The sequence below is a fragment of the Cnephaeus nilssonii genome (genome assembly GCF_951640355.1).
Source record: "Cnephaeus nilssonii genome assembly, chromosome: 6".
Lineage (NCBI taxonomy): Eukaryota > Metazoa > Chordata > Mammalia > Chiroptera > Vespertilionidae > Cnephaeus > Cnephaeus nilssonii.
In genome coordinates, this window is record NC_137077.1 from 96,593 (window position 1) to 121,015 (window position 24,423).

Sequence of the window (24,423 nt, forward strand, 5' to 3'; positions counted from 1 at the left end):
TCACCAGCCTTTTGACAGTGGGGTCAGCTCTTGGAGGCCTGTGGCCTCCATTTCCTCCTCGCCTCTTCCCCTAAAACCCCTCGTGTTCCCCTTCAGGGTCTCTATGAGTTGCTGGAGTCGTTTGGCAAAAGAAGGAGCTTCGGTAGGTTTAGTGAAAGGTGGAGGTGGTTGGGGTGGTGTTGGAGGGGGTGGGGGTGGGGATAGGGCTGGGGGTCGGAGTGGGGGTGCGGCTGGGGAGTGGGGTGGGGGTAGGGCTGGGGGTCGGAGTGAGGCTGGGACTGGGGGTCGGTGTAGGGGTAGAGCTGGGGGTCGGGGTGGGGCTGGGGCTGGGGGTCGGTATAGGGGTAGGGCTGGGGGTCGGGGTGGGGCTGGGGCTGGGGGTCGGTATAGGGGTAGGGCTGGGGGTCGGGGTGGGGCTGGGGCTGAGGGTCGGGGTGGGGCTGGGGCTGGGGGTCGGTGTAGGGGTAGGGCTAGGGGTTGGGGTGGGGCTGGGGCTTGGGGTCGGGGTGGGGCTGGGGCTGGGGGTCGGTGTGGGGGTAGGGCTGGGGGTCGGGGTGAGGGTGGGGCTGGGGGTCGGGGTCTGGATGCAGGTGGCCTGATGGGAAGTGGTTGAGGAAGGTGCTGGAAGTACCAAGGAGGGTGAGTAGAGGGGAGTTGAGTGGGGTTTGTGGCAGTACTGGGAGGGGCAGGGGTGCCCTGCTGAGCTGGCTGAGCCATCTGCAAGGCCTGGATACCGATCTTGGAAGCAATCCAGCTCAGATAGGGCCAGGTGGACGTGTAGATTCCGGGGCGCTGGGCTCGGGCACAGCCTACCCCCCAGCTCGTGATTCCCACGACCACATAGGCGTCCTCCGGGCCTCTGCACATGAGCGGCCCACCACTGTCCCCCTGCCAGAAGGACACGGAGTCACTCTCCACTGAGCCATGAGCCACTTCTCCCTGCTCCCCAGGAGGGCCACAGGCTCTGGGCAGACAACTTCTGCAGCCAGTTTTCCACTCTCAGAAACGCAGCTGGCTGTGCTGGAGGGTCCCTTGGGATGTGACGGGTGTGGCCGCCTTGGGTTTCCTCCCAGGGAGGAGGAGATGAGGAACTCTGAGTGCATGTGTGTAAGTGGTTGGGAGGGTTTGTATTCTGGGAGAGGACGTACACGTTCTGTCTGGGGCGTGTTTGGGTGATGTGATCACTGCGAGGGTGGGAGAAAATGCTAAAGGTGGGGGTTGGTTCTCTGTAGGGGCAGCTGGTGGCGTCACCGCCCATGTTCATTGTGACCGTAGACACGGGACCAGGAAAAGGGTCACTAGCTCAGGGCCCCGGAGTGCATGGAGCTGAGGGATCCAAAAAGGAGGTGGCCATAGGGGCCTGGGCACCCCCAGGACAGTTACCTGGCAGGTGTCGACGTTGCCTTCAGGGTAGCCTGCGCACACGTTGGTGGAGCGAATGCGCCCTCTGTACCAGTGGGTTGAGTTGCACAGGTTGAGGTCGAGGATGTCCACGCGCGCCTCCTGCAGCACAGGTGACATCTTGCGGTCTACAACCAGGGACTCGGTGGTCAGTGATCACGGAGACATGCCAGTGAAAGCCCTGCTGCCGCCCTGCACAGAGCCCTCCTCATCCTGAAATGCTCCATTTAAACCCAAGAGCCACCCTCCCCTTCACACCGCAGACCAGCGAGGGGTGGGGCGGTGTCCCAGGGCGCACGCCTGGAGGGGGGACAGAGGAAGAGTCTGGACAGTGGACAGAAGGACGTGGGGTGGGCGGTGTCGCTGAGAGATGTATGTTCGTGGAGCTGCTGGACCGTGGAGGGCAGTTGGCACCAGGCTGTGCTGACACTGTGGGGGCCCACAGGTGTCGTGTCACGGAGTCAGGAGCCTGGAGCACCGCCTGCCTGAGTCGCAGCAGGGATGTGCTGTGGCCTGGATTCAGACCCCGGTTTTCCTCTCCAGAACCAAGTCCAGTTCTGGCTGTAAGTCTCCCTCCCTGTGGTCCCCGTCAGGACTCCTCCACCCCCTTGGACAGGACCCCCCAAGTGGGCTGGTGAGGCCCTCCCCATGAGCCCCCTCTCTGTTCCCAGGAAGTCTTGAACCAAGTCAGGACCAAGTCAGCCCCTCCTGTGCAGCCCCAGACACTCTATCAGGGCCCCTAGGTTGGGAAGGGCTGGCCTGTCTGCACAGGAGCAGAGTCAGACACACGGAGCCTGAGAGCCGCCAGCTGCCCCCTCTTGGTCAGGAGGGTCCCACAGACAGAGGTCCTGATGGCAGCCGCTGCTCCGACCCCACAGCCCAGGGTTGGGTTTGATCACACACCATCTGCAGTGCAGACCGGGGCGTAGACAGGGCAGGCCTGTCGGAGGGACAGGTCTGGAACATGCTAAGTGGGCCAGAAGGGAAGACAGGACCCCATGGAGCACGTGGGTGGGGGCAGGCACACAGCCGGTGGCTCTGATGTTTCCAATCCCTTCAGCCCCCACCTTCCCTGCCCCCCAAGCGGCAGGCACAGTCTGTGCATGCTCCGCCCTGGAATAGGGGTGACACGGAGATAGCGACCACAGAGGCTCCTTAGCCATCGAGATACCCGTTCTGTCTATGGCAGAGCCCGAGCCCAGAGAGCCAGGGTTTCATTGTGAAGAGCCTGGTGTCCTCAAGCAGAGAAGTGTTTTCTGGATCCCCAGGCCCTGTTTTACATGACACATGCTGACAGCCCGCAGCAGCTCAGCGTCCGTCCATCCGTGGGAAAGGAGAGGGTGGCAGAGCGTGTTCCAGGGGCAGGTGGAAAGGAAGGTGTGGAGGAAGGGCACAGGGGTTGGAGCCTGAGATTTCCTTAAGACCCAGCCTTGGGGGAATGTGTGAGCCAAAAAGATAGAAATCCCATTATGTGTAGAGGGATTCTAGGACGAAAGAGGCCTTTCAAGACATCCAGGCTGCAGCTGGAGCCTGCACTCCCCAGCAACACGATAGCACGAACCCTGACATCAGCCTCCGGGACTGCAGGGACCCCAGAGGCTGGACGTGGTTGAGCGGGTGGGCAGGGTGGGGCCAGCGAGGGAAGGTCAGCGGTCAGCAAAAGCCAGTGGTAGCAAGGGCACCTGCTGGAGACACTCTTTCTAAGGAGACAGGTGGCAACCCTATCAGAAACTCAGAGCAAGCTTCCGAGAGGGGACGAAGAGTTAGGGAAGAATCCCGAAATTACTGATTTTGGGGTTACCAGCAAAGGCTGAGTTTTAAACTCCACAAGAACAGCCTGGAAAGAGAAAGCCTAAAGGGTCTGTTATCAAGAAACAGAAGAGCATGAGAGGTAATTTATATCACTCGTATCTTCACATTCCTGGTGTGACTGGGTAACAGTCAGGCAGCCCCCTGTGCAAAGCCCTGCCGGCCACACCTTCCTGCCACGGAGACAGATGGCAAACCACCCCCCACCCCCGCCCTCTCCCTTCTGCAGGGAAACGCTGCAGCAGCTGCGATGGCTGGGGAGGATTTGGGAGCTATAACTCCCAAGGGTGGGGGCAGACGGGCTGGGCTCTGGCCTTTCCACCCACAGGTGGGGAAACTGAGGCCAGAGAAAGAAAGGACCGGCCTGCAGCCACAAAACCCCACCTACAATGGGGGCTCTCCCCGTTTCCAGAATGCAGCACCGGTGGCTCTGGGCAGGCACTCGGCTCTCGCCCTCAGTTTCTCTGGCTGGAAAGGGGCAGAGGTTGCACCCACCCAAGGGCCCCCCACATACCCTTTCACCTCAATGTGCACCGAGGGAATGCTGCACAATGCACCCCAAAAGCCCCTCCCGGACTCACCGTTCTCCCTTAAGAACCCCCAGCCAGTCACCCAGCAGGACTGGGACGCTCTGGGCGGGCCGGCCTTAAACGGGGGCAGGCAGCCAGGTCCAACAAGGCTCCCACAGACCACGGGAGGGGTGACCTTCATGAGAGCAATGTCGTTGGCCTCTGAGATGGAGGAGTATCTCTCATGAGGGATGATTTTCTCCACAAATCTCTCCTGGAGGGGTGCTTTCACGGGCTCGGTGCTGCCATACTCGAGTTCCCTTGCTCCGAAAATCAGTCTCCAGTCATATGGTTTTCTGTGCGCACAGAGGGACCAGGTCATTCCCGCCTGGCACCTGGCACCGGCTGCGACCCAGAGCCTCGGCCCTCTCCTCGCAGGGGTCCCCTCAACATGTTCACCCAGTGGCCGCTGGGCCCTGAGCCCCAGGACACTCTGCACAGAGACACCGCCCCCCCCCTCAGAAGGTCCCTGACAAGAGCCCTTGGGAAGACCCCTTGCCTGCTCCCACACCTACTTATTGAGCCTGAAGCAGTGAGCAGCAGTGAGTACCCACTGGGCATTCAGCAAGGTGCCTCCACAGGCGTGGTACCTCCGGCTGTTGTGGTAGGTGAAGACCTGCAGGCTGACCATCCAGGGCCATGCCCCGTGAGCAGCAGCCTGGCCTCCGACCACACGTGTGGTCGCTTGTAGGGTCTGCCTGAACGGTAGTCCACAGGAGCCACTGAGGAGAGACCACGGGCACAGATGAGGCCGAGAGCAGGCACAGCCTGTCCTTGTGCCTCAACTGAGGGCAGGGATATGGGATTTAAGAGTGGGGAAGATCACCCAGCCGGCGTGGCTCCATGGTTGAGCATCAACCTGTGAACCAGGAGGTCACACTTCGATTCCTAGTCAGGGCACATGCACGGGTTGTGGGCTCGATACCCAGTAGGGGGCATGCAGCAGGCAGCCAATCAATGATTCTCTCTCATCATTGGTGTTTCCATCTCTTTCTCCCTCTCCCTCCCTCTTGAAATCAATAAAAAAATTTTTTTTGGGGGGGGGGAAGAATCTTAAAAAAAAAAGTGGGGAAGATCTGGGAACGCGAGGGCAACCTTTGGTGTAGGGTCAAAGGGGGTGTCATGAGGGCCATGTTGTGGGGCTGTGACAAGGCAGGAGCCACGGGCTCCAGGAAATGTGGTGAGGGCTGTAGTTTCTTGGTCTTGTGGGTGTAGCCACAGGTGGGGGGAGAGGGTGCCACAGGCAGCTGGAAGATGGAAGTGGGGGCCGGGGGCTGGGGGAAGCTGACATGGGAGTGCAGGGTGCCATGGCCCGGGGTCTTCAAAACCAGACTTTGGGGTTCAGGGTTAGCTTAGGCAGTGACAGGAAAGATGAGGACCTTGTCTTGTCAGATGGAGGGATCCCTGGTGTGGGGAGGCTGTGGGGGTCCAGAGGTGGGAACTGAGTCACAGGTAAGAGGCAAAACCAGTTTGGGACTTGTTGGCATGTGGGGTATCCTGGACACTGTGGGGTCTCAGGGGTGTGAAGGCCCTAGAGCTACAGCAGGTCGATGCTTTGGGACTCATCCACAGGCTGGGGCATCTCATGTCTGCAGGACTGGTGAGCATCAGGATGTAGGTGTGCGGGTAGATCCCCATGCTGTGCATGCCCTCAGAGCAGGGGGTCTGCGTCAGGCCGTGGGTCACCAGGAGACTGCGAAGGCCCCAGCATGGCCTCTTCTCTGGACAGAGGCAGTCTGGGTCTGCTCTTCGGAAGGCACCCCATCCCCCGCCAAGGTCCCGGACACTTACTCACACGTGCTGTTAACTTTGGCGACTACAGACACTGCCAAGACCAGCAGAACGGCAGTTGGCAGCATCTCCACCATTGTCCTGCCCAGCCGCCGGGAGGCCCGCTGACCTCACAAAGCTCCGAGCATCCTGACCAATCAGCAGGGCCACCTCCCCCACCCCACCCCCGGCAGGCAGGCCTGCAGGAACCCCTTAGCCCAACTGGTTCTCACTGAAATGACTTCCCCGCTCCCACACAGGTTCCCCTGGGTGAGGGGGACTCACGTGCAGCCCCTCCCTTGACCCCAAATCTGGCCATGGATCTTCAAGGTCCCACTTCATCTGAGATGACAGAGCCTGCCTTCCTTAGCCCGCTGCGGAGTCCACTCTCTACCTGAGTGTATTCTGGTCTCCTTTCTGAGACCTACATGCAGCAAGGTGGTGTCCCCGATAATTGCCAGGAATTCTCATCACAGTTACCTGAATATCACGCAGTATCCTTTCTTTTTTTTAAAATATGTTTTTATTGATTTTAGAGAGAGGAAGGGAGAGGGAGAAAGAGAAACATCAATGATGAGAGAGAATCATCAATTGGCTGCCTCCTGCACACGCCCACCGGGGATTAAGCCGAACCTGGGCATTTACCCTGACCCAGAATGAAACCCCTGGTTCATAGGTCGACACTCAACCATGGAGCTACGCCGGTCCTGGAAGTATCCTTTCTTCTGATTGTCAGGAGACAGCATCTCACCCACCAGGGATAGCCAATGCTCACCTCACCTCACACACCTGAGTGTTAATAAGTGTCACCTGGTCCAGCTGGGAGTTACAACAGGGAGTTATTATCTCTCCTCCCTGAATATGAGACTCTTTCCTTCCATGTCAGGGCCAAAGGTCTCTCCACCACCCAAGTGTCACATCATCACATCTCTCCCTGAGAACCAAGTCTCACGTGTCCGACCTGAATGGCAGAGGTGACGTCTCACCAAGATGAGTGCTCTGAGGTTTCAGCCGCCTCCTGCAGTGTCGGGATCCTCACCCCCACCTGGCTGCCAGGAGGTCTCCCATCCCCTCTCTGAGCACAGTCTCCTCTTCCTGAGCATCTTGAGGTTTTGTCTGCCCTACCTGAGGGTCGTGAAACCTCATGGCCCCTATCTGTGGGCAAGGGGTCTTCTATGCCACACCTGAGTGTCCCAATGCTGCCTCTCCTCTACCTGGTGTCAGGGGATTCCATCTCTTCTGTCTATATCTGGAGGTTCCACCTCCTCTCTCTAAGTGACCAGGGGTCTCACCTGCCCCGCTTTATATAAAGATGTCTCGTCTCCCCTATCTGAGCGTCCTAAGGTCTCACCTCCCTTACCTGAGTGTTGGGCATGTCCACTCTTCTATTTGTCAGGACATCTCATTTTGTCTAGATGAGCATCCCCAATCCTCTCTCCAGAGGTCAGAAAGTCTCCTCTCTCCCATTACTGGGCTGGAACATCTCATCTCTGTTTCCCAGAAAGTGACGCGGCTTTGTCCATATACACCCCCCCCAAAACACACACACACACACACACACACACACACACACACGAGTGTGGCAGGATGCATCACCCAAGTCATTTGAGTTTGGACCTGCATTGTTTCCCTTTCTTCCCAACAAAAGTCTTGTTTCCCGGGATGACAGGTCTCAATAATCATAATCAACTCTTTTTGTCATGAGATTTTTATCTCTGCTGCCTGCATGTCAGGCGGTCTCCCTCTCTTCCACCTGAGTGTGCAGAGGGCTCATCACCCTTATGTCAGCTTCAGGGCTCTCAGGCACCTCTCTAAAAGGATCTCTTACTTCCCAGATCTGAGTGTCACAGGACGTGGGTCTTCCACTGGAGTATCAGGAGGCCACATTTCCCCTCTGCAAGAGTCCACTGTCTTTTTTCTCCTCCCTCCCACTCTTCCTTTCTCTCTTTCTCTTTCTCTCTTTCTTTCTTCTTTCGTCTTTCTTTCTTTCTCTTTCTTTTTCTTTCTTTCTCTTTCCTCTCTTTCCTTCTTTTTTCTTTCTTTCTTTCCCTCTACATCAGGCAGTCTCACCTCCTCTATCTGAAGGTCAGGAGGTAGGAGTTTTCACCAACCTGAGTGTTAACAGGTTGCAGTTCACCGAGTTTGAGGAGGCCTCACTTGTTTTAAATCAGTGTCAAGATCGTGCTTGATCAAGTAACCAAAAAAAAAAAAAAAAAGTCTTTGGAAATATCCTCCTATATAATAAAGAGGTAATATGCAAATTAACCCTCATGCCCTCACAAGATAGAGGTGGAGCTTTTGGCACTGACTGGCATAGAAACCGAGCAATCAGAACCAAATCTGGGTGAACTGTGAGGAGCCAATAGCTGCCTAGGAGGTGGAGCTTTTGATGCTGACTGACTGGCATAGAAACCAACCAATCATAACCAAGTCTGGGTGAACTGTGAAGGCAGAACCTAAGGTGGGGGCTGAGGAGGGGTTTTAAGGGCAACAGCTGTTTGGAGTAAGGTGTAAGAAAGCAGTTCAATTTTTAAATGACTGGTTTGACAGTATAGTGCAAATGGCTGGCTATCAGTCCAAATATAGGGATTATGTATTTTTGTCTGCCAAGAGCATCTTCTCCTGCTGAAAAAGGCTCCCCCCCCCCCATTTAAGCAATCCTATCCTATATACTCTATCTATACTAATAAAAGGGTAATATGCTAATTATACTGGGTCAACAGGCCATCTTCCAGATGTCCGACTTCCTTCAGGAAAAAGCCATGGTGGTGGGGGCTGAGGCAGAGGCAGTTAGGAGCAATCAGGCCAGCAGGGGAGGGCAGTTGGGGGCAAGATCAGGCCAGCAGGGGATTAGGGGTAATCAGGCCGGCAGGGGAGGGCAGTTAGGGGAGATCAGGCAGGTAGGCAGAGGCAGTCAGGGGCGATCAGGCATGCAGGCAGAGGCAGTTAGGGGCGATCAGGCAGGCAGGCAGAGGCAGTTAGGGGCAATCAGGCAGGCAGGCAGAGGCAGTTAGGGACGATCAGGCAGGCAGGCAGAGGCAGTTAGGGGTGATCAGGCAGGCAGGCAGGTGAGCGGTTAGGAGCTAGCGGTCCTAGATTGTGAGAGGGATGTCCAACTGCCAGTCAGACATCCCCCGAGGAGTCCCTGATTGGAGAGGGTGCAGGCTGGGCTGAGGGAACACCACCCCACACACACCCCGTGTATGAATTTCATGCACCGGGCCACTAGTAGTTATATAAATGGCAATAAAAATTCACAGAGTCATATTAAAGTTTTGACTGTTAAAGAAAAACCAATTCAGGTGTTTTTACAGGATTTTGATGGGCATGAAATTGATATGGTATTTAGATCCATGAGAATAATTTACCAGAATGATGTGACCATTTATTTTAAATGTTAAAATGCACACTTTTCTGTAAATCACAACTTTACCAGTATTTAAATATATTATCAAAACGTTGTATATAAACTTTGAAATGAAGAGCAGGACCTAGTTTTTCAAAACATTGAGGGTTATGCAGGAACAGGGTTAGACGACCCAACGTCTGGATTCCATAGAATAATTGTTTGACTCTGCAGAGCGACGCCCACTCCTGGTTCTAGAAGGGGCTGCCAGGCATCCTGCCTCTTGAACGTCCCCTGGTACAAACCTTGAGGTTCTGACTCTCTTCTGAGGCCTCGGGTGGCTTCTGACCTGCAGGGCCATTTGTCCTCTCCTTCATACCCTTACAGAGCCAAGGCCATGCCATCTCCGTGGGAGCTGGCTCCACCGCTCCTGCTCTTCCCTCCACTGCTGTCCCATCCCAGAGAGACCAGCTCCAGGTGCAGCTCAGAGACCTGTCTCCTGGTGCCCAGCACTCGGCCCCAGCAGGGGTCAGCGTCTCCCCTACACCCCACACTGAGATTTCCTTCATGGCCCTTCTGTATGATGAGCAGTTTCTAACTTGAAAATGAAACAAAAAATTTGAAATTGTGGGGCTTACTAGACAGATGGCGAGCCTCTTGAGGTCAAAATGCCCAACAGTCACGGTCTCTGCTTCACCAGGGCCTTCCTCACCTTCCCCACGAGGCCACCCATACCTTTGCTGGCTCCCAAAGCACCTGTGCCCCTTCACCGCCTCCGGGCGGAGACACAGAGTCCACCCCTCATCTCTCCGCTGGCTTCTCTCCACCACCCACGCTTACTCCCTCTGCGACCGGCACACGACCCTGGAGGCATCTCCCAACGGTCTCACCTGGCTCGGTGAGAACCTGAGTCAAGGTCGACGTTAGTCATTGTCACGTTCACGCTGTACCTTCACACAGTGTGGCCAGGCTCTGCACCCACAACCCCTCCTGAAACCCTCTGGTGCCCAACTTCTCTGGCATATCAGCTCTGCAGGCCTGGCCCTCTCAGCCTTGGACCCTGCAGTCCCCACCTCTCACTCCCTGGGAAGTGTCCACCCACTCACCTCTGTTCATTCTCCTTCCACCCATTAGGCTGGCCAACCCCACCAGGTGCCACCCCCACCAGGTGCCACCCCACAGAACCTGCCACATCATGGGCCGTGGCATCGGGCTGCTTACCTGTCAGCTCAGGGAGAAGTGAGACCTGGGCATGGGCAGCAGCCGTGGGGGCAGGACGACAGGGACAGACATGGGAGGGCTGACAGGCAGGAGCAGCAGAATGAGAAACTGGGCTCTAGGAGGGAAAGAGGACAGACAGGGCCCCAGAGGACAACCGGACTTCCAGCTGGGGACTGGCCAGTGAGCAGAGAGGAAAGCTTCCAGGAGCACAGGCTGAGGTCCAGTGGGACTCAGAGAGATGCAAGGAGCCGTGGCCTGGAGGTCGGTATAGAGACAGGATCAAAGAGGGGGCTGAGTCATCAGTGCCTGTGGCTAAACGCTCAAGCCGAGGCTAAGGTGGGGGTGGGGGGGGGCGGGCAGCTCTGTGACCTAAGAGACATCAGGGTCTGTGGTCCCGGTATCTCCTCAAGCAGGCAACTGAGAAACAGTTTCATTTCTTATAAATTTATTACATAATAATATTATAATAATTATTATCAATAATAATAATAATATAAGAAACATAGATCTCTGTGGGGTGTATCACAACGTCAGGGTCAGGAGGCCTCAGGACTGGAGCAGGGGGAAAGCCCCTGGATGGAACTCCATACAAAAGGAGGGTGAAGCGGTACTGACCCTGTAAAGTTAAAAACCCAAATTGAACGGAACCAAAAACCCACAGGTGATTGTGAGACCGAGTGTATATGCGGCAGCCTGTTACAGTCACGGCTGCTGTGTGATCTGGTCTGTTAGTGAAGGGTGGCTGGGTGTGACTCTGCCCAGGGAATGAGGCCGCTGGGCCGGGACGGGGTGGGCGGGCACAGACCGGCGTGCCAGGCCCCTGGGCTGTGAAAACGTCTGTTTTCTGGGTTTTTTATTTTTATTAAAAAAAGCTAGAAATATAAACAGAAACTTGTGAGTGACGTGGATGGAGCTTAGTCCAGACTCCAAACCCTAGGTTTAAAAACATCCCAGGGCCCCCCCACCCCACAGGTCATTGCTGAGTGTGGGGAGTCACAGTAAGGGGGGCTGGGGTGCCCTCGGGGGTCTCTGCTTCTCCCCAGGGTTTACGGTGGCCTGACTCTAGGGGGCGTCTCCCTAGGATCCCCCAGAGGCCTGGCAGGGGGGCGGGCACTGCCTCCAAGGGCCCTGGGGGCACCCCCAGCAGCAGAGCTGGCCAGGCAGCCTGCTCAGGCCAGGCGGGACTCTGGAGGGGCAGGCGGGACAAACGCAGGTCCCAGGGGACAGGGGGCCTCGGACTTTCTTTGGAAGCGGATGGGGTGCTTTCAGGCATGCACCCTGCACATGCTCCCGAAACCCTTGCACTGGTTCAGGGCCCGCTCCCCACTCAGGCACACACGGGGCTCCGAGGCACTCAGTCGCACCCAGAGTTTCACACAGTCACACGCTTGCACACACACAGGCGGGACAGGAGACTTTGGGGTCTGAGGCAGAGGCTTCTTTGCTGTAGTTGCCCAACAATGTGGGGAGGAGGCTAGACTCCTCCTGGGGAGGGACCCCGCGAGGGAGACGGCTGGGAGCAGGTGCCAGGGCCGTCCCCACCCCTGGGAGGGTCTCCCAGGCCCCAGACCTTGCTAGTGCCCTGCAGGCCTGGCAGCCGCTGCCCCTCCTCCACGCAGCACCGGAGGGTCGTCGGGCACGCTAGAGCTCAGCGAGGGGAGAAGGCCGAGGCAGGGCCCCAGGGCGGCTACTAGGACCCTGGCCAACCCCAGACCAGCTGGAGCATCCTCCGCCCACGTGGGGTGGCAGTGGCAGTGAGGGGCCAGAGATGGAAGACTGGACAGCCACAGCGGAGCCAGTAGGAGGCTGCGGGGGCAGGAAGGGAAGCTATTAAGGACAGAGATATTTGTTCCTTGTCTCATTGCAAATATAGAGTGGATTAAAATATGCAAAACGGGGGGGCTCCTTGGCCCCCAACCGAGAACCCCAATGTCTCCCCCCTCCCCCCCGAGTCACCAAGGTGTGTCCTGACCCCTCGCATGCTGGACTAGGTCCCCCCTCTGGGAGCAGCCTCCGGAAGCTGTGTGAGAGCCGGTCAGGCTGGAGACCCCCCAACCCCTCCGGCTCCACCCTCCCCTCCCCACTTCCTGACCGTGTGCTGGGTTGGGGCTCGCCGGCCGTGGGAGGGCGCTAAGCAATGTACAGGGCAAGTCTCCGAGCCACGGCAAACAGGACGATTCATGCAACATTCCTGGCCCGGGCGCCTTAGTGGGGGGCAGGGGCCGAGCCCGCGGCCCGGGGTGGGGGTGGGGGTGGGGGTGGGGGCCCTGCCCGCAGGGCGCGGCCGGCGCGTGGAGAGGGTGGAGCGTCAGCTGCCCTCCAGCTGCCTAAGCGCGCGCTCGATGTTCATGCGGTGGCCCACGCGCGTGACGCCCAGCTCCACGAAGTCGTCCTTGGTGAGGGCCGGCAGGTGCGGGCCCTCGATCTCGTGGTCCTCGAAGCGGTCGCGGTGCTCGCCCAGGTGGATGCTCTCCAGCCAGTCGCCCACGTCGAACTTGCTCCACAGCTGCAGCGGCTTCTGCTGGAAGGGTCTGCGCGGGCCGGGGCCTCCCGGGCCAGGGCCGGGGGTGGGCGAGGGCAGCGGCGAGGGCGAGGGCGAGCGGCTGCGCGCGCTCACGCTGCGCACCACGAAGCGCACCTCCTTCGGCTCGTGCGGGATGGAGAGGCTGGACGACTTGAGGATGGTGGGAGGCGTGAGGCCGAAGGGCCGCCCCGCGCCCCCCGCGCCCGCCCCCAGCCCCTCCACCCGCTCCAGCGACGCGGGCTTCACTGGGCTCGGGGCGCGCCGCGCCAGGGGGTAGCGGCCGCCGGGCCGAACCTGGAAGGAGGCCCCGCCGCCCGGGCCCCCAGGGCTGCGCTGCGCTGAGATGGAGCTCAGCTCACCGAGGCTGCTGAAGAGCCTGCGGAGGGAGAGGGGTCAAGGCCAGGTGAGGGGCACCAGGCGGGGTAGAGAGGGCTCAGGGGAGCGGGTCAGTGGCCAGGAGGATGCTCAGAGGGGGCTGGGACTGGTGGGGTAGCCTTAGGGCCAGAGGAAGCAAGAGGGTGGGATGGCCATGGTTTTTCCCCCGCCATTTGTTTGGGTCCCAGGTGAGAACCAGTGCCATGCTGGTGTGTGTGGGGGGACCCCTAGACTGAGTGGAATGATGAGGAAGAAAACCAGCAGCCCCTCCACTCCACAGGGGCGCCAAGACCCGCCAGCCCACCACAGGAAAGGCAGCCTCTCCTGGCAAAGGGCTGCTGCCCATCCGCCCGGCCCTGGAGGGGGAGGCTCTGCAGAACCCTCCCCAGGCCCCATACAGCTCTGCTCTCAGGAGACCCAGAGCAACCTGGGCTGGCTGCAGGGAGCTGCGTCGTGAGAAAGGCCGGCTGTGGCTGCAGCACGAGCCTGAACAAGCCCGTGACACCAGACAGACCACGCGGACAAGCAGCACGTGCAGGGCAGGCCTGAGGCAGCGACACCATGACACGGTCTCCCTGCACAGGCCTGCACACGGCAGCAGCAACAGCATCCACACGTGTCACAGACATGCAGCAGCAGTGGCAGGGACCTGCTCATGACAGGGATGCAGCACATGTGTGCGGGCATGCACACGCACACATACACACCCACACACACAATCGACAGATGGTACCTCACTTCCCAACATCATCTGGCAGGACCCTCCAGTCCCCCACCAGCGTGGCCGTGGCGGGAGGCCTGCCGGGGGACTCCTCCAGAAAAAGCCCCTCCCCTGACAACCCCCTTCCATCCCCTAGTGTGGCCAGAAGCCTCAGGAGACTGCCAGGGGCCCTGCAGCCCCGCGAAGCAGAGCAGAGCGGAGACCCGGCGGCCAGGTGCAGCGCATGGACAGAGGCATGGGATGAGCATGCTCACTTACACAGCCGGTGCTCAGGACCACCGCGCAGCTAGACAGAGCAGCCACATGCAGATGGGCAGGAGAGAGCAATGAGAGAGAGTGTTAGCAGCCCGGCCCACACAGCAGGCGCGCGGCCCACAGTCACGACCACAGTCAGGGCAGCCAGGGGCAGGGACCCCTGGCCGGACACCCAGTGAGGGAGGAACTCCAGTGCAGTGGGCCCAGGTGTGATGGGGGGGAGGGGGCAAATCTGAAGCTGCTGGGGGTATGGGGGGAGGCCAGACCGGGGCAGATCTGGCTGACTCCTGGTTTGCCTGAGACCTGTTCTCTGGTTTGTGAGGTACAGACCACAGAGTCCCACCCACAGGCTGTAATGACCACCCCCAGCCAGGCCCCAACCCCGAGTACAGCAAGTGCTCAGCAGGCTTCTGGTACCTGATATCTCGTGTCCCCTCACACTCGACTCTGCTCCCATCCCACCTGCCTCTCCCTGCCTCTACCTGGCTAAGGAATCCCCTCGGGGCACCCCCACCCATCTCGTGCTGTCCTGAACTGGCACCCATCACACAGTATGGGGTGCTCTCAGCATCCAACCTCCCCTTAAAACAGGTTTTGTCTTTTCATCTCCCACCTGAGCAGGGCAGCCTCTCCCTGGAGACATAGTTCTGTCCCTCCTTCCACTGGCCCTCTCTCCTCAGCCTCTTTCCCTACCGTCTCCTCCCAACTCCTTCGACCCAGAGCAGAGCCTCTGGAAGAGGCCAGACCATGCCCTCCACCCCAGCAGAGAGGGGCTCCAAGGACACCTGGGATGGGCCCAGGGAACAGACGCCAACCAGAAGCCCCTGCCCGACCACACCTGCCCTCCATGGCACTGTGGAGTGGCAGAGGCAAGAAGAATGTCCAAGGGGGCATTCAAGGGGGTGGTGGGTGCTGGGGGTAGTGACCACTAGGGAGGGGGCAGTGCTGGGAAGATGCTAAGTGGCCTGTGGGATTGGGCCCAACACAGGCACCCCCACCAGGGCCCTCACACAGCAACCCTAGCCTGGGACAGAAGTATAATGACGACTTGGCGGGATCACAGCCAAGCTGCAAAGATGGTCTGTGTGGGCACTGCTGAAGCCCTCCTGCCTGACGGGTGAGCCGGAGGCCTGGGGTGAGGGTGGGCAGGCTCCAGAGGACCTGAGGAGACTCTCCCTTGGAGAGGTGTTGGGTTCAGGGAGGTAGGCACTGGTCAGAGACGGGCTGGTGCCAGGAGGTGCGTCGAGTGAGGGACTGGAGGGTCATGTGCCACCAGGCTGGAGTGGAGGGAGAGGGCCAGCACAGGCCCAAGGCCCCCAGAGCATCTTGGAGGCAGGAGGCCTAGAGGAGCCTGGGGAATGGCCCAGGCACAGCAGGAACGGCTGGGGCACCACCGCCCAGGTGTCTGTTTCTCCTTCCCTTCCTGTTGGGGACAGGGAACGGCCCACATCGTCCCCAGGGCAGGAGTCCCAGCCGTGTCTGCACACCCATCACTGTCCATCACCCCTCTCAGCTGTCGGACTGCCCCCCAGCCAGGCTCCAACCACACGTGGCCATGCCACAGCACCTGCCAGCCTCCCAACCTCTAACACACAGTCCCATCTCTCCGATGCCTTGGCAGCCCTCCTCCAGGCGGCTCAGCCAGGCTCCCAGCATCTCTCCCAGCGTCTGGATCTTGTACTGTCCTGCCTCGTGACAACTCAGCCAGTGAGGTCTGGCCAGGCTGCCAGCAGGACCCCTTGCTGACCTGTGCACCCGCTGCCTTTTATGGTGCCCTTCCCACTACTTGGGTTTCCCAAGCTGCCCTTTTAGTTGGCACTTTCTCCCCCGTCTTTGCTACAGCCAGTGTGCCCAAGAAGGCCACATGAGCGTCCTGGCCAGTCTGGGTCTCCAAACATGCTCTTTCTCCACCCAGTCCTCCCCCTACCAGGGGCCTGTAGCCACCAGTGGTGTCCCCATGATTTCAGCCTCGTGGCTGACAGTGCCCAGCTCCCAGCAGTAACCTGGCCCTGCTCCTTGGCCCCAGCCACCTATGAATCCAAGGTCTCACCCAGGACCTTGCATCTCACTTCCTCACAGCTTCCCTGAACTCGTGGTACCTAACAGGAAGCCACGAACATAGATGCACTGAAAAAGTGACACCAAACAAAAATAACGTGACTCCCAGGCTTGACTACTTTTGGGCCGTTGGTGTCAACAGGCCAGAACACATCCACAGTCTGGCCTGGCCTCTGCCTGAGGCCTCTGTCATGTGGGAGCCTCGTTTAGGGAGATAAGCCTGAACAGAAGCCCAGAACTAGACACAGGCTTGTAAGCTCCACCCACTCCAGTGACAGTGCCCACCCCTGCTGACGACTCCAACCTTGACATGCTACGAACGTCCCTACACCCCCTCATCTGCAGCACCTTCCCGATCCCCCATCACATCTCCTGGGGACACAATGCATGTGTCCCAACCTCCTGTCACCTACAAGGACATCCTGGCTCCAGCGCCCCCACTCCGACCAGCACACAGCAGGTGTCTGTCCAGGTTTCAGAAGAACTAGCCCTGCAGTCACACGGGGTTTCCTCCAGATCCCTGTCACACGTGTGAGCAGGATGGGGCCCAGTAGGGAAGGGTTTCTTGGGCATCACAGGAACTTTTGTGAGGCACTAACTAGTGATCTACTGAAGAAGCTGACAGGCATGAGACTACAGCACACAGCACATCGAAGGCATTAAGTACTGCAGGAAAGAAACCTTTTAACTTGGTGTTTCCCAAGCTATGTCACTACAAACTGTCCCCTATAAAACCAGATGTGAGGACCACACGGCTGTGAAACAGCCACAGCAGGACTGAGTATTGCCGCGGGGCTCAGAGACGCTGTGGACCCCACCCCACTTGTGGGGTCAGATCTGACCACGGAGCCTGTAAGATAAATGGATCTCAGGCAGATGGGGCCTCAGAGACAATGTGGGCTCTGAGCAGACAAGCATTCTATCCCCCAGGCTAGACCCAAAGCTGGGATCACAGAGCAGGTGGATGGCCTGGTATCAGTGTCCCCCAACCCAAAGGTCCTGGACCTCCCAGGCAGTACCCAGCAGCTGCATCCTCCATCTTCACCCGAAAAACAAAGAATGCCCCCAGCAGATGGGGGTCGATCATTTCCACAAGTTACCAAGCTTCAGATCCATGACACACGGGGCGGCTGAAATCGCCCAGAAAGATCTCAGGCCACAGAGTATCTTGTGGCTAAAGGAGATCAGAGCCTGGACTGAGCCACCCACTGAGTGGGAAAGGTGGGCAGAGAGGGGCGTGTCTGACAGGTGAGGACAGAGGTGGGTCTAGAACACACGTGGGACTGGGACAGGGAGCGGAAGTGTGATGTATGGCCAGTGCCTGTGGCCTCTACTAGGAACAGTCCTGGGAAGGAGAGAGCCTCCCTGGACATTTGTCTCCAAGGCAGGACCAGCAGAAGGGTTGTCACTGAATGAGAAATGACTGCCAGACTCTGGCCACCACTGGCTGTAGGACAAGAGCAGCCCCTATGGGACCCAGCCACTGCCAGCCACAGGGAGTGTGATCCCGTGTACCACAGTGCCCTGTGCACACGGCACACGGCACACGGCACCCTGCTCCGAGGGCAGACAGGGGAGCAAAGGGAGAGGGAGGAAGTGCGAGCAGGAGCCTGGGGAGATGCGGGGGAGAGGCAATTTCAGGCACCTGGCAGATTGGGGGCACTGAGTGGGCTCGAGTCAGTGATTTCAGAGCACGTGTGCACTGGTTACACACTCCTGATAAACAGTGCCGACCACAGAATGGATGCATGTGCTTCTGTGTGAGACGATTGTGCAAAAACCCCAAGTCTGTCGCCAGGAGGGTTTTGGGAACAGAGGCTCCCGATGGTGGACAGAGAGTGGACAGAGAGCAGGGCCCAGGTCAGACAGATGCCGCCACCTCCTGGCTGGAATGGATTCTTCAGAACATCAGTTCTCCCGTAGCAGAGTGGCTGCAAGGATGAACGAAAATGGCACGACATCCTCTCGGGTCACGCCCAGCATGCATTTCCCCACAAGGACTCGAAAGTTAGCCTGGCTGCACGCTGGGCGCCAATGACAGCAGAGCCATGAGAGCCTGCCACGCTGCAGCCCTGGGCGTGGAGCTTCGCAGGCGGCGCTGCCTGCCACCCCCACCATTTCACAGGCGAGGCACCGCGGTTCACAATGTCTAAGTGGCTTGTCCAAGATGGCAGCGCTCAGATGCGACCTGCTGAGGGTTGAAATCCAGGACCCTGTGACCCCAAGTTGATATCAGGCAATAAAGGGAGTTACTGAAGTTGGTGAGGGCCATGTCACAAGGATGTCTGTTGTTTTAGACTGTCTGGCACCTGGATCTCTGGTAACAGTATCTGACTTTCCCTCAGAACCTCCCTCTGTCTGTCCCTCTCAGCGCCAGCTCACTAACTGGGCGGACCCCATGCCCAGGCTTCCGGGACAAGCCTGGCCGATGACAGCCGTGTCTCCCTGGCCCCAGTGACCGGCTCAGGGGAGAGCAGGGAACCATGGGAAGAGAATCAGAAGCTGGAATTCTGCAGGAACTACTGAGTGAAGGAGGCTCACTTTCCAGTGGGTACAGAACAGATGGGATGCAAAGAACGTGCCTCCCCACCCCATGTCTGAGAAATGAAATGAGCACAGGGTCCGGGCACAACCCAGAGCCAGGGGACAAGAGCCCCTGATGCTGAGAGGGGAGAAACGCTGGGGATGACCTGTGGGACGGTGAGTTCAGAGGGGCAAGTAGGAAGAGGCCAGCTAAGCAATCCCTCCCTCCTGCCCTGTCACAGCCCCAGCTGTCCCATGGGAGCCAGCACAGCAAATGACAAGATCTGGGCTCGACAACCAGTAAATCTGAGCCATGCGTCTGTCCTGTGGGGTTTGTCCTGAGCCACCTCCCTAGATCTCAAAGCACAAAAGACAGCACTTGCATTGGGCTTCATTCTTTCATCTGTTTAGCAAACGTTTATTGAGGGTCTGCACTGTACCAGGCACTGTGCTACCCACTTTAAATGGCTTTGATCGGGAACAAGGGGTACAGAGGGAGAAGCAGAGAGGATGCGGGGGGGGGGAGGGGTGCGTTGAGGCTGGTCAGGGAAGCCCACACCTCCAGGTCCTGGGCCTACAGAGGCCTAGCACCCCAGCTGCTCATCCCAGCTGGACAGCAGCCATGCTCACAATGAGGGCACTTTCAACACGGCCCTGGCAGGAAAGGGGCTTTCACATGCCACTGGGAGATGGAAAAGGAGAGAGGGTCCCAGAGCAAGCCCCTGGGGTGAAAGGAGCAGGGCCACACTCTTGGACCTCCGCCAGGCACTGGGAGCTTCCCAAGCCCCCACTTATCTTTTGAATCCTGAATTGGAAGAAGGCAGATAAGACAAGCCCTTGTGAGTGACATCTGAACGCTCACTGCTTCGTGAATTCTGCCTTCCAAGTGGACAGGAAAGGGCTGGCTACATTGGTCACGGTAACAAGAAGGGGTGGGGGGGGGGCTTGGGGGCAAAGAAGGGTCAACCAGTGACCAGCCCTGCCTCAGACCAGCACCCACGGAGCCACAGAGGTTGCCATGGGGGCAAAGCCCAACCAGGGCACAGTGTGGCCCCTTCAAGTTCCCACCTTGGGCAGGAGGTGGGAAAGTAAGACAGAGAGAGGGACGGGGAATGTCAGAGAAGGCAAGAGGCCAGATGAAGGGAGCAAGGAGATGGAGTGGCTTCCATCTAAGGGTGGCTTCTCCGTGCACCTTCAAGACCCCACAGTCTGTCTAAGAGACTCTGAGCTGGTGCTGAGAGACAGAAATGTTTCTGGGACAGAAAACAAAAAGTTGGTAGTGGGCCCCCAAAGAAAAGGACATGAGGCAAGACACAAGCTACAGGAAGGTGGTCCCGGCCACGTGGCAGCCACGTGGCCACAGCGGGGAGGACTCAGAGCCATAGGGAAGCCAAACAGCAGGGCAGGGAGGTGCGACTCTGGACTGGGCCACAGATGCCCCTTAATGGCAGAGCAGCTTTGGTCCAGGGTGAGGAAGAGCTGCAGGAACTCCAGGTGGGGGCCTCCAGGAGAGCTGTGGAGCGGGGGCTCACCCCCAGCCTGGACCTCGTCAGTTACCGTGCTCCCACTCTCAGCACCAAAGGGCTGGGAGAGCAGCAGCCCTGAGACTTCAGATCCCCTGAGCGAGCCTCCTGCCTCAGACAGATGAAGCAAGGCCAGATGAAGGACGGAGAGGTAGACGGAGGACAGGCAGGGGTGGGACAGAGGGAACCATGATGGACAAGAGGCAGACAGGGAGGCCCGTGGACATGGGACAGGACCCTCCCCAGCTGCCCTGCTCACCGAGCTGCCGCGATGGGCGACTTCTTAGAAGGGTCCAGCAGGCCACCCAGGCCACTGGCCGGCTCCTCCCCCAGGGAGCGGGTGTCTTTGTTCAGCTGCTGCAGGCGGGAGCTGAGCTCACTTATCACAGTTGGTTTGTCGTCTTCAGGCCCGGGGAGCCCCCGGCTCTCCATGGGGTCGCCCCACAGCTTGGACCTTCTCTGGAAGAGGTAGCGAGGGCGAGCAGGCCCAGCGGCAGAGGCCAGCCCGGCGGAGGCGGCAAGGTGCTGCTGGGCCATGAGCTCACTGTCCGAGGACTGCTTCAGCAGAGGGTCCCTGAAGGTCACCGGCCCCTTCCCCAGCGGGGACTTGAGCTTGGGCTTGGGAGGCACTGGTGGCTTCTCGAGTAGAAAAGTGTGTCCATCAGCGAAGGAGGTGTGGGTGTCGGTGAGCTCCCCGCTCTCGGAGCTCAGGGTGGACATGCTGGACACTGTGGAGATGGTGCTCGTGGTCTCCAGGTGGGGATCGCTGGAACTGCGTGTGTCCACCTCCTCCACTCCCGAGTCAGCTGCGGACTCAGGGGCAGGGGGCAGCTCACTACTTGCCTTCCCTGAGGCCGGGCCTGGCACCGTGGTGGGTGAGGGACCTGGGCCGGGCAGTGGGGTGGCCAGAAGGAGCCCATTGGCAAACTCTTCGGGGGGTGGCACCAACCCAATGCGAGCCAGTTCCTCTCTGGTCTCCTCGTCGCTAGAGGACAGCTGGGCGGGAGGCAGGTTCACAGTAAAGACCAGCTCTGGCTCCTCCTCGGAGCTGCCCTGGCCAGGCCCAGGGTCTTTTGGGGCACTGCCAGGGGGCTGCGCCCGTGGGCTGGGCAGGGGCTCTGCCACCACGGCTGACTGTGTGGGTGCAGGGGCCAGCTCCGGGGTGCCCGCGCGCTCCTCTTCAGCCCCCAGCCCACCAGGCTCCTGCCCGTTGCTGGTGGCGTGGACCACAATGAGGCCGGCGGGCCGCTGCAGGGACGTGTCCAGGACGCTGAGAATCATGGACTTCTTGTCCTCAGGTGACTTCCGCTCCTCTCGGGAGGCCTTCTCGGGCTCCCTGCGCGCAGGCACAGGGACCCAGGCAGGGCTCCTGGGGGAGAAGGCCGGGGAGGCCAGGGCTCCTCGCTCTGAGTCGCGGGCTTGAACATCCACAAACAGGGGCCCAGCCCGGTCGGCGTCAGGGCTGTGCACAGGTGTGGGGGACCGGGAGGGCGTCTGGGAGGCCAGCGCCCGCTCCCGGGCAGCCAGCGCCAGGGCCAGGGGCGAGCTGGGGTCCAAGGGTTTGCCGGTGAGCGGGTGGATGAAGGTGGAGCCGGAAGGCCCAAGGCTCGGGCCACTGACCAACGGCTTCAAAGCAGAGACCGGGGAGGGCAGCAGCAGGTCACGGCCGGTGGCGGCACCGGCTCCCAGGAGCCGCTCGTCGATGGAGCGGGAGGGCTGCAGGGATGGCAGGTCCGCGCTGGGGGGGCTGCCCTCGATGGCGCCCACCGACAGGAACACGGTGGAGCGGCGCCGCTCCTCCAGCCGCCGGTCCTTGGCGGGGCCCGGGCCCCCGAACGCCAGCCCGCTGTCCCCAGGGCTGTAGTCGAGGCCGCCAGGCCGAGGCCCGCGGTGCGTCGGGGAGGGGTCGCGGGTGAAGCTGCCGCCCCCCGGGCCCGGGCTGCCCACGGCCAGGCCCGCGCGCTCCTGGGCCTCCTCCACCTGCAGCTGCTTCACCAGCGGGCTCTTGCGGCGCTGCGGCTTGGACGGCGTGAAGAGGCTGGCGCTGAAGGCGCCCAGGTTGGCGTAGGGGCTGTCGGGGTCCGGCGGCCGGGGCCGGCGCTTGGGGCGCTCCGGCGGGGTGACCGCGGGCGGGGGCCGAGCGTCGCCCGCCTCCGGGGCCGAGTCCTGCAGGATGATCATGGAGCGAGCGCGCTTCTGCCGCTCGGGGTAGGGCAGCGGGCCCAGGGCCGCGCCCGCTTCGTACAGGCCTGCGACCCCCGCGCCCAGACGCGCCTCCAGGCCGGGTTTGAAGCTGGAGCGCACCGTGTCGTAAGCCCGGCCCGGTGGGGGCGGCGGCGAGAAGGCGGGGGGCGCCCCTGAGTCGAAATAACAGGGCGCGGGTGGGGGCGGCGGCGCGGTCTGCGGCGGGGGCGGGATGCCACGGCCCTCGCGCCCAGAGTCTTGCATCGACGTGCTCCGCGGGAAGCGTCCCTCCAGCAGGGACGCCAGCTTCTCATCCTCCCCTGCGGACAGAGGGCCCCGTGAGACCGGCCAGGCGCTGGGAGCCGGCGACTTCAGGGAGGCCCCTTGGACCCCCAGCGCCTGCCCTCGGCAGAGGCCGCCCAGTCCGTTTCACCCCAGGGCAGCCGGGGTCCCCCCTTAGAACTCAGCGGCAGGTGCTAGTTCCACCAAGGGGACGGGGTCAGGACTGGCATTGGGTTGGGGATTGGCGAGCAGGGGAGACTCAGGGAGCCCAAAGCAGAGCATCTGAGCAAGGCCCAGGATCTACGCCCCAATACCATTGCCAGTTTCGAGGGGAGGTTCTTGTGAAGACTGGGGAGAGGAGTCAGTTCAGATATAGGGTAGCGGGGGGCCTGGAGAAAGTACCCAAACTCTGACCACACAACTTGGGGCCAAGACCTGCCCCAAACCTGGGACATGAAGGGGCTCAAATGAGACACCCCAGGAAGGTAGGAGCAGCCCCCTAGTAATGGGGGCGGGGCACGGGGTGCAGGGCTTCCCACCGAATCTGATCACAGCTCAGAACCACAGCCTGCAACCAGCAGGTTTCCGGGAGGGCCTGGGGGCACCCAGAGGCAGACAAAGGGGTACTTTCTGAGCAGGAAGGATCCACTGCAGACACAGGGACAGAAGGGCTGTGGCCAGGGAAGCCACGCCTCTGGCAGGGAGACAGCTGATGCCCAGGTGAGGGGGTGCCTGGTACCTATCCAGTCCAGGGCCAAGTAGGCGGAGTGGACTGAGAGTCTGCCAGTCACTGGGAGGGCAGGAGGGTGGACAGAAATGGAACTGCAGGCTGACCACCCCACACATTTCGGTTTTACTCCCTGCTGGCTGTGCAACCCCAGGCCAAGCCCCGAGCCCCTCTGAGCTTCAGTTCTCTCCTGGGCAACACACACTAAAATAAACCGCACTCTGCCTACCTCGGACATAGGGCCCAAGCAAGGGCAGGTGCGAGTGCTCCTGGCCCGCATCTCCCTGCTGCCCACCTGCAGACCGGCAGGGCCTCCTTGTAGGCACCATGTGGACACCTGTGCTGCAGGTGTGTGCACAGAGGCTGCAGGTGTCCACGGTTCAACCCAAGGAGAGTGCATTCGTGGCTCTCCATGTCAACACACACAAGTCTCTCATGGAGTGCCTTTTGGGGATCTGCCACCTGGCCTCCCTCTGGACTGGGTGATATTTTTATGAACTCACCAAGATGCCTCTTGCCTGTCCCCAACCACCGCCCCCGTTAGCCAGCCAGCGCTCGCGCCAGGCCACCTACGCCTGTTTGCTTCTTGGCCTGCTTAACAGCTCTCGTATCTTCACAGGTGAACTTTTGTGTAAAGAGGCCTTTACACCTCTGGCTGACGTCCCTTAAGCTCTCAGCACTTCAGTTTCCTCATCTCAGGGGCACTGCCCTCTCCCTCCCTCCCCCATTGTGGGCCTGTGTGAGGTGGAGCCATTTAGAGCTTACAGCACAGGGCTAAGCACCTAGAAGGGACCCAGGTCGTCGTCATCATCATTTCAGGTCTGCCTTCCACCCCCCTGCTGGACACAGGAACACAGTATATACACACCCACAGCCCGTGTGTGACACAGGTACACAGGGAAAGCCGGTGCCCCTAGAAGCTGCAGGGGCTGTGGTGTGCCAAGTTCTAACTTCAGGTGAACGCAAGTCCCTTTGCTTCGGGATGAAATGAGGAATCTGTTCTGATGCCATCTTGGATGGGCAGAGTCTTCTGCCCAGGTAGCAGCGGAGAGCATTGCCCTAGCACTTGAGTGCCGGCCCCCAAATGCTAGACCAACACCACCGAGCACAAGCAGTGGCCCAGTGTTCAGCTCAG

General features: G+C 59.9%; 2 protein-coding genes across 6 annotated transcripts in view; both read right to left on the minus strand.

Moving 5' to 3' along the window:
• Nucleotides 1-5,647, minus strand: ACR (acrosin; the record flags this gene model as incomplete). The annotated part of the gene is made up of 6 exons (XM_079775477.1): nucleotides 1-230; nucleotides 561-888; nucleotides 1,384-1,529; nucleotides 3,792-4,075; nucleotides 4,295-4,501; nucleotides 5,571-5,647. 6 exons carry the CDS (start codon nucleotides 5,645-5,647, stop codon nucleotides 1-3), a joined length of 1,272 nt encoding a protein of 423 aa, XP_079631603.1.
• A 4,954-nt stretch (nucleotides 5,648-10,601) lies between these two features.
• Nucleotides 10,602-24,423, minus strand: part of SHANK3 (SH3 and multiple ankyrin repeat domains 3) — a 50,348-nt gene continuing 36,526 nt past the window's right edge. For 2 of the 5 annotated variants that reach the window (XM_079773558.1, XM_079773557.1), the window contains exons 21-22: nucleotides 20,355-22,599; nucleotides 10,602-13,016 (exon numbers count right to left, since the gene is read on the minus strand). In XM_079773558.1, the coding sequence (XP_079629684.1) occupies nucleotides 12,425-13,016; nucleotides 20,355-22,599 (2,837 nt within the window). In that variant the 3' untranslated portion in view covers nucleotides 10,602-12,424. Of the gene's footprint in view, nucleotides 14,023-14,852; nucleotides 17,981-20,354; nucleotides 22,600-24,423 lie in introns of those variants that run through there. The other 3 variants (XM_079773560.1, XM_079773559.1, XM_079773561.1) reach the window with 3 other exon arrangements.